The 9,315-nt window shown below is 56.6% G+C and overlaps 1 protein-coding gene across 1 annotated transcript; it reads left to right on the plus strand.

Moving 5' to 3' along the window:
* Positions 1-1,044: 1,044 nt before the first annotated feature.
* On the plus strand, positions 1,045-5,233 carry CDKN1B (cyclin dependent kinase inhibitor 1B). Its single transcript, XM_005510499.3, has 3 exons — positions 1,045-1,997; positions 2,587-2,717; positions 3,965-5,233. The coding sequence occupies exons 1-2, from the start codon at positions 1,523-1,525 to the stop codon at positions 2,706-2,708; spliced, it is 597 nt and encodes a 198-aa protein (XP_005510556.2). The 5' UTR covers positions 1,045-1,522; the 3' UTR covers positions 2,709-2,717; positions 3,965-5,233.
* The last annotated feature ends 4,082 nt before the right edge of the window (positions 5,234-9,315 follow it).

A 9,315-nucleotide genomic window follows, 5' to 3' on the forward strand; every position in this document is an offset into this window, starting at 1 on the left:
TCACAGAGGAGACCTGGCCAGATGGATTGGTGTGAAGAGCCTCCAGCCCTCCAAAGATCCAGGCCCTGGATCTGGGCCCCTGGAAAAGTCAAAGCTTTCAGCACCTGAGAGCACTTACAGTGTCCTGCAATGCACTGAGGTGGCTGTCCTGTCTAGCAAGGGCTGGAGACAAGGTTGTATGGGGGGGAACATCATGTTGCTCTGATCTCCACAGTACCTGCTGCAGCTATCCAAGGAAGTACCTTAGAAAAACCCTGGCTGTGACTCCCGCCTCATCTAATCTTCCAAGCACACAAACAGGACAAAACAGAAATGCTTTTGTTTTCTTTCCCCAGCTTGCTGAGATCTGAAATCCCTGCAGAGACTTTTTTAGAACTGTTTCTTCGCCTAGTCCGTTCTCTAATTAGAAGGCAGCAAGAGGTGATCCTGCCCTCCCTCCATCATCTCCTCTTCTCCCCCCTCGAAGCCACCAGCCGGGCTCTGCAGCCGGTACGGTCGGGGTGCCGTGGGGTCGGGGTGCTGTTTTTCCCCGCATGTCCCGGGGGGGCAGCCCCCCCACTAGCCCCGAGCCTGCCCCCAAGTACGGACCTCGAAGGGCTGCGTCACAAAAGCCCAGCCCGGGAAAAATCAGAGCGGTGACAGCCTCCTGTCACAGGAATGAATCAAAATGTATCCAGCCGCCACCATTACTCAGACAGTCCGGGCAAGGAACGGGACGAGGTGGGTTTTTTAGAGGGGTGGCGAGCACTAATCTCGCCTAGCCCGGGCTTTGCGGAGGGAGGCAGCGAACGAGGAGCGCGGTGCTTTCCCGCCCCTCTCGCCTCCATCGCCCCCGGTTCTCATCCCCCGCCTCCCCCGCAACGCGGCTCGGCTCGGCTCGGCTCCGCTCAGCTCGTAGGAGCGGCAGCCCAGCCCAGCCCAGCCCAGCCCGGGCCACCTTTAGAGCCGGCGGCGGCGGCGAGGTAGGGCCGGGCCGACGGGGCGGTGCCCGCCGCCGTAACCAATGGCTCGGCCGGGCTGTTTAAATAGACTCGTCCTGTCAATCATTTTCTTCTTCGTCAGCCTCCCTTCAATCGCCATATTGGGCAACCGAGAAAAGGGCTCGTCTGCGCTTGTTTTTTTCCGTCTCGCTTTTACTACGCGGCGGCGGGGACACCATCACCGACGGGGGCATCACCATCACTGGCGGGGCAGCGCGGAGCCGGGGCCGCGGAGGGGCAGCGCCGCTCCCCGCCGCGCACCGCTCCTCCACCCGCCCGGGGCACCCCGGCGGCGGCGGCGGCTCTCGGGACTCATCCCCGGGCCGGCGCTTATGCAAGGGCGGCTCCTCGCCCATTCTCCGCGGGCCGAGGGTGAGCGGGGCCGAGGCGGGGCCGGAGAACGGGGCAGCGCGGAGAGGAGGCGCGGAGCGAAGCCGCCGAACGCCGAGAAATAAAAGGCGGAGAGGAGGAGGAGGCGGCGGCTGGCGGGGGGAGAGCAGCGAGCAAAACAACCGCCGCCAGAAGAAAGAGGGTGGGGGGAGATGTCAAACGTCCGTATTTCTAATGGGAGCCCTACTCTGGAGCGCATGGAAGCCAGGCAGTCGGAGTACCCGAAGCCTTCAGCTTGCAGGAACCTCTTCGGGCCGGTGAATCACGAAGAGTTAAACAGGGACTTGAAGAAGCACCGCCAGGAGTTGGAGGAGGCATGCCAGAGGAAGTGGAATTTCGATTTCCAGAATCACAAGCCGCTGGAAGGCAGGTACGAGTGGCAAGCCGTGGAGAAGGGGAGCTCGCCTGACTTCTACTTCAGACCCCCCAGGCTACTGAAAGCTGTCTGCAAGTCCGCCAGCCGCCAGAGCTTGGACGTAAACGGGAATTGCCAAAACGTGGTTTTTGTCGGCTCTCAGGGAATCTCAGAGGACACTCACTGTGTAGATCAAAAGACTGATGTTTCTGAAAATCAGACGGACTTTGCAGAGCAGTGCACTGGGCAGAGGAAAAGACCTGCCACCGATGGTAACGTACCCTTGCGAAAAGTGGCAGCGCATTTCTCTGCCTGCCCGGCTGGTGTCCGCGCCGGGGCTCTCGGCTCTTTCACCCGTGCCACGCGTGGCCTGACCCTGGTGGGCTGTGTCTCGCTGGGCACCGGCTTGGTGTATCTCTTCCCCCTCCTCCCCACCTCCTTTCGCCTAAAAGAACCCCCGTGTGCTGTTTGCAGCCGCAGGGGGGGGTCCCGCGTTAAATAGGAGCCGGTAGATGATTTGCAAAGAGAAGCCCTTAGACGCGGATCATCCACTCCGTCCTCTTGTCGCCCCTCTGCGGGGACCCGGCCTCCTACCCAGGGGGGAGGAGGTTCCTAACGCTCACGCGGAGCAAAATACGGACAGGGATTTTAGCTGAAAACAGGAAACTTGCATTTCTTATCTAGAGAGAAGCCCATCTCCCTTCCCCCTGCTCGCTTTCACGTAGCCGATAGCTGGCATGGATGGAGGTCCAGGAATATTCCCTCCCGGCCCCATCTACTGCCCCCGGATGCCAAACGAAGGAAAATATTTTAATATCACTTTCCTCTCCCCCACCCTTGTTTTTAATTTTCCCCTCCTAGATTCCTCTCCTCAAAATAAAAGAGCCAACACAACAGAAGAAGAGGTTTCAGAAGACTCCCCCAGTGCCAGTTCAGTGGAGCAAACACCCAAGAAATCAAGCCCAAGAAGACATCAAACGTAAACCGTTTAGGTAGGTTCCCTTTAGGGTCTGGCATTAGGATGCAAATAAGGGAGAGAAAGGGTTGACCCGAGTGCTTCTGTAAGGGTAGATGCGCTTCTGCGGGGTCTTTTTGTCCGAAGAAGGGTGGCTTTCCCCAAGCGTTCGGAGGTGGGGGTGTGGTGGAGGGTGGGGGTGGGACGCCCAGGGTTTGAAAAACAAAAAAAACAAGGGCGAAGAGCAGCGCCAGGTTCCGCGGCCTCGCCTGGGTAGGGGCTGCGGTGTTGAGCCCCGGCCGCGGTGGGACCGACCCTGCCTTCCCTCCTGTCTTGGGGACCCGAGGCAGGGAGGGCCTCTTCCCAAGGACCGTGCGGGTGGAGGGACGGAGTTGCGAACGCGGCTGGTGTATGATGTTAGATGACGGGATTTCGGGGGGCTTCCCGTGTGTCTCGTCCCCCCCACCCTGGTTGATTTTTTTTTCACCTACAATGTCAGCGCTGCCGTCGCACGCCGCGGTGACCTCCCACCCCGGCAGAAACAAGTTGGGTCTATGGGGAATCCAGGCATTTTCTTTAAAATCCGAGTTAAACAAGGTGGTGGTTTTTTTTGGTGTGTGTGGTTTTTTGTGTGTGTGGTGTTGTGCCTTTTTTTTTTTTTTTCCCACCAGTTGTTTTGGTTTGTTTGTAGACGCTGGCAAAGGGAGTAGCGGGTTGATGGGAGTTGGGTTGTACGCCTTTTTTTTTTTCTTTCTTGTTGTTGTTTTGTTTTAAGGTGAGGGCTGGGCGGAGGGAGTTGGTAAATTGCGCCGGCGGTTTTCAGAGCCGAGGTTAGGAGGGAGGTTTTTACAAACACGATTTGTGATTGTGCAGAAAGAGATTAAGCTGTAAAGCAGAAGTTGCAACAAATTAGTCCCGCTGGGGTGAGCCGTGGAGGAGCACGTCAGCATGCGTGGCTATGCAAATGCCGCTACTACCGCCCGCTTGTTTGGGAAGGGGGCGGACGGGGGACATAGAGCGGGCCCAGCCCCGAGCTGTAGAAGAGGGAAGAGATCCCGCGTCCCTCATTTTCCCTGTTGTGACCCAAAACGGGACGAGGGCTGGCGGGCAGGGGTGCCAGCAGCGCGGCCACGGGCCTGCGGGCAGCGCAGCGGCCCCGCCCGGACTGGGCCCGCCCGCCCCGGGGATGCGGTGTCGGCTTGAACCGGTTGCGGCGCGGATCGCGTTTCTTTCCGACGTTTTCTAATCGCCTTCTCCCTCCCCATATTCTCTTCCCCCCCCCAGCCCTCCCCGTTGCAGAGCGGAGGATGCGCGCGTCCTCGTTCATCGGGTGCGGTGTGGGGCGATGAAGCGAGGAAGATGTAGTGGAAACGAAAATACATATCGCCGATCTCCGTGGGATGGAGATCCTGTACAAGCACTGAAAAAAAAACAAACAAACAAAACAAAAAAGACAAAAAAACAACAGCAACAAAACAAAAACAACAACAAAAAAGAGCAAACAATAACACTAAAATTTTAGGCACTCTTAAAAAAGACCTGCCTCTAAAAGCATTGGATGTAGCATTGTGCAATTAGGTGTTTCCTTATTTGCTTCATTGTACTACCTGTGTATATAGTTTTTACCTTATGTAGCACATAAACCTTGTTGGGAGGGGGGAGGGAGTGGAAAAGGGTGACCGATTGGAACTTGCTTTCACAATCTAGCAAGCAAAGAAATGTATGAAGAGAAGCAATGTAGGTTTTTTATTCCTTAAAGATGTATTGTCCCTTTAAGTGGGTCTGCTGTGTTTTTGTCCCTTCCCTCCCCCCCCCCCCTTTTTGTTTTTTTAATGTACCATCGTGGTAAGCCTGTTCAGAGCAGATTATTACAGGCTGCTTGTGAAATTTCTTCCTAGTGAACTAAGAGGTGGGAGCTGTGATGATCCCGTTATGTAGTAGCAAAGGTTCACACCCCCCGACCTCAAATCCATATGGCAAATTTGAATGCCTGTAAAAGTCATGTAATATCATGCTGTTGCTACATTGATTTTTTTTTTTTTTTTTTTTTTAATAATCTGGAGGGCTTTTGCTCTGAATCTCAAATATTGTTTTCTGATCTGACCCACTTCCCAAAGTTAGTGTGTGTGAGGGAAAAGGGATACTACATCTTTAAACAGTATTTCTACATTGCCTGTGTACCTGTATGTAAAAATAAAAAAAAAAAAATGTTTGAAGTGTACCTGTGTACATAACTCTGTAAAGACACTGAGAAATTATACTAACTTATTTATGTTAAAAGATTTTTTTTTTTTAATCTAGAAAACAATATTTTTCCCCATAAAGCCAAAGTGGCATGTTTTTGTGCATTTGTAAATGCTCTATTTGGTAGACTTCTTAGTGGTTTTATTTTTTTTTTATTTTTTTTTCCTTTTTCTGACAATTAATATGGCTGTGCTTAAAGGATTGCAGACTGAGCCAATTTAATATTTTTTTTTTGTAATATGCGGGAAAAAAAATCCAGATTGATACTGTTTCACATCAAGCAATCAATAAACTGCCATATGTAAGAAATATGTTCATTACTGTGTGTTTCCACCTCCCTCAGCCTAGCACAGGAGGAAATAAGGCTCCTTCAAGAAATACAGCACGTTTCCTTTGGGTATGTCTTCCTGTGTCTCCAGCGCAGGTGAAAGTAAGGAATGCAGCTCACTCTCTTCACCCGTAGTGTCATGCCATCACTTCTCCTCTGTGATAACAGGGAATGATGTGCACTCTTAATGCAAGAGTGGAATTTCCTCTGTCACTTTTTTTTCTGAGAAAAATTTGTAGCTCGAGGTATTTCTCGCACTTCTGTTGTTTGGCTCATAAGGCTTAAAACCCGAGCCCAAATTAGCACCTTCCTGGGCCGGACCGCTGCGTGTTCTACAACAGGGAGCCACCAAACTCTCCGGGTTTGCTACGCCCACTTTCCCCCGAGGGAGCTCTCGGGGACGGTGCCGTTAACTTTCGTCTTCATCCGACAGCTTTACATGGAACCCTGGTGGATCTTCTCCCACGACGGCGTTTATTGCTAACAAAGATGGCGCCTCGCACACCCCTACACCAGCAGATGCTGGTGCAGGCACGGGCGCGGCAGCGGCCTTCCCACCCCTGCCCCTGCCCCTGCCCGCCACCGGCCCGGCGGCTCCGCCACCGGGCTCCCGGGAGGGACCGCAGCACCGCCGCGTTACCTCCCGCCCCGTGGAGCAACGCGGTGGAAGCAGCCGAGTGGGGATTTGCGGGGAGCCGGTCACGGCCAGAGAGAGGGGACGGCACCGGGAAGGGGGGTGTTGGTGTTTCCCCGTGGTGCGGGCAGCCGGGGCGGGGGTACACACACACACTGCTCATCCCCGCTGCCTCTCCATCTCCGCGCCCGGCCGGCAAGGTGCGGGCGTCCTCCCTGACCCCAGTCGCTTCCCACTGCCCTCCGTCCCCCACCCAGCCAGGGGGATGGGGAAGAGAGGCGTTTGCATCCCGAGGGCTTGCGAAAAATAAATACATTAAATGAAATAAATGAATAAAACAGGGACGAAGCGGGGCACAATCCTGTGCAGGTCGCACCCAGCGCTCTCCCGGGTCCTCCCCCCCGCCCCGGTGCAACGCGATCCTGTTGTTTATCCCGGCCGCGCCTGGGTTGGCCCTCGCCCTGAAACCTTCCCGAAAACATGGGTTTGTGCTGGTCTTGCGCAGAGGAGGGATAGGGAAAGCGGAGAGAACCCCCCTCGCCCTGCCTCCATCTCGGCCTCCCGGTTTGGGCAGATGGCACCCTGGGCTTGTCCCGGGGCCGAGAGGGAAGGGGCACACACAGTGTTTGCAATGGACTTTTCTTCCCTCGGCTGCAAAGGATCGCTGAGCACTCTGCTCTCCGCCCTCCCCCAGTACGCTCCGGTATCCCGCCCTCCCCACCCCCCTCTTTGACTCCAGGCCGCCCCATGGCGGGGGGGAGGTGGGGGCTGCGGGCGGTGTGTGCAATTCAGGCCGGTAAACGTGGAAAACCCTCGCGATTTTTTTTTTTTTTTTTAAATGAACAAAGTAATCATGATGGAAAACAAACAAACAGCGGCGCCTCCCCGAACCGGCCTATCCCCGCGGCCGGCGCAAGCGAAACCTCCCCTTGTGCAGCCGCCGCCGGGAGGGGGGGGAACGTGGGAAGGGAGCGGTGGGGGCGGTTGGAGCAAAGCCAGTGCCGGCGCTAGAGCCCCCAGATTGGGGCAGGGGATCCGGGCGGCAGGCAGGATCCAGCCTGCTGGGTCATTTGGGGTTTGGATTTGCCCTGTGAGCGCTATCCCCTCCCCGCGAGAGGGGCTGAAAAATCGACCACGTTCTTTTTTTTGTTTTGTCGCAGCCGATGGAGCTTTTCACCTCGCTCTGCAGCCGCGGGCCGCCCCAGCCGCTTTCACCTGGGGCCGCACCCGGCGCGATCGCACCACCCCGGGGGAGCGGCGCCGGCCGCCCGTCCTCCCCCCGCCGGGTGATCCCCGGGGGGACGCGCGGAGCCGGCAGCAGAGCCAAGGGGGAAAACACGCCCCCGCCGCCCCTCCGCGGGGGGGTGCACGCCCAAACCCGCCCCGCGCCCCCTTCCCCGGGGGCGGTGGGTGGATGCGTGCGCGCGTTATCCTCCCCCCGGGGCTTGTTGTTGCGGCAGGGTCTGGCGTCGGCGGAGCCCAGCGAGCCTCCGCGGGAGGAAGCGGCCCGCAGCGCCGCGACCGTGGCGGGGGGGGCGGATTTAAGGTGGCGCGGGGCAGGGCCGAGCCTCCAGCCTGCGCGGCGGGATGAATTTTTTAAATTTTACTCCCCCTCCCCCCTTCCCCCGCTTCCTCCTCCTCTTCGCAGCGTTTCCTCCTCGGGCGGCTGGAGGCAACCTTGTCCCGCTGCTTCCCTCCGCCTGGCACCGCCCCCCGCGCCCGGCGGGGAAGAATTGGGGGGGGGGGGTTGGGAAGGGAGGTGGTAGCGGGAAGGGGGCGGGCGGGGCAGCCGCACTTTGTGCGCGGCGGACGGTTAATGCAGGCTGGGCCCCGCCCCGACTGATGCAATAGGCGCGGCCGCCCCGCGGGAGCGCGCAAGAGGCCTCCCTCCCTCCCTCCCTCCCGCCGCCGGTCACACGTACACGCAGATGTGCGCACGCCTGCGAGCGCGCTCCCGCCCCTCCTCCCTTCCCCCGACCCGCGGCAGCTGACGCCGTTGCTCATCACGCGTGAGGGCGGAACGCGCCCCCCCGCCGCGCGGGCGTGCGCAGGCGCGCCCCCGCCCTGGCATGCGCGCCGCGCCGCACGCAGGCGCTTATAACAGGGCGGGCGTGCCCGCAGCGCACCCGCACGCAGGGCGGTAGAGGAGCCCGCGGGGGACAAGGTCTCTCCTGACCTCACTCACCGTGGGGCAACGATCACAAGGGGTGACCAGCGGCGCGGGGACGGCGGCTAAAGGCGCCTTCGGCCCCGGTGTCCCCGTGCGCTGAGAGCAGCGTTGGGGGCACAGGTTGTGGCCGTCCCTCACGGTCCCTGGCGAACGAGGGTGGGTTATGGGGCTGGGGATGCGCCCTGGGCTGTGGGCCTGGCCCGCTCGTGTCGGTGCGGGCACTGGGGAAGGTGCATGATGGGTTTGCTCTTCCTTACATAAAGCTGTATGTTCCCGTGCCAGAGAAGGATGTGACCCATCTGGAATATTGTGTCCAGTTCTGGGCCCCTCAGTTCAAGGAGGACAGGGAACTGCTGGAGAGAGTCCAGGGCAGGGCAGCGAAGATGATGGAGTGGAGCATCTCCCGTATGAGGAAAGTGTGAGGGAGCTGGGTCTCTTCAGCTTTGAGGAGATTGAGGGGTGACCTCATTAATGGTTATAGATATTTAAAGGGTGAGTGTCATGATGGAGCCAGGCTCTTCTTGGTGACAACCAATGATAAGACAATGGGCAATGCATATAAACTGGAACACAGGAGGTTCCATTTAAATATGAGAAGAAACTTCTCAGTGAGGGTGCCAGAGCACTGGAACAGGCTGCCCAGGGAGGTTGTGGAGTCTCCTTCTCTGGAGACATTCAAAACCCGCCTGGACACCTTCCTGGGTAACCTTATATGGGTGTTCCTGCTCCAGCAGGGGGATTGGACTAGATGATCTTTTGAGGTTCTTTCCAGTCCCTGACATGCTGTGATTCTGTGACCCATTCTTTAACCAGGAATACTTTGGATGCGGATCTGACCATTTTTCACTACTAGACGTTTGGCTGGAAAGGTACTAACAATGCATCTTTAAAGTCAATATTAACACCCACCGCTCTACAGATGTGGAGCTAGCCTTCCTCAAGTGGGGAAATTAACTGGAAAATGGAGTTTTCTGACATCTGTACACATCTGTACGTCTGGGTAGCTTTGGCTGAAAAAACGTGAAGGAACACTGAATTTCATTTGCAGAAGAAAATATTCCACTTTTCCACTTCAGAAATGTCAGTGTGTTTTGTTTTGACATCTTATGGTGTTTCATTATTTTCAACTTTCTGTTCTAAAATTACTTTTATTTTTTGTATTTAAAAAGTAATTTACTGTTTTCTTGTTTGTTACTTTTTTTTTCTTAATATTCACCCAAAGAAAATGCTCACAGTATAATGGCCTTAACAAAACGTCT

Source organism: Columba livia, chromosome 1 (assembly GCF_036013475.1).
Source record: "Columba livia isolate bColLiv1 breed racing homer chromosome 1, bColLiv1.pat.W.v2, whole genome shotgun sequence".
NCBI classification, from domain to species: domain Eukaryota; kingdom Metazoa; phylum Chordata; class Aves; order Columbiformes; family Columbidae; genus Columba; species Columba livia.

Excerpts from the sequence above, each read along its gene's own strand:
- CDKN1B (XM_005510499.3), top strand. The coding sequence starts at position 1,523 with ATGTCAAACGTCCGTATTTCTAATGGGAGCCCTACTCTGGAGCGCATG. Across the intron at positions 1,998-2,586 it reads GAAAAGACCTGCCACCGATG|ATTCCTCTCCTCAAAATAAA; the intron begins GTAACGTACCCT and ends TTCCCCTCCTAG.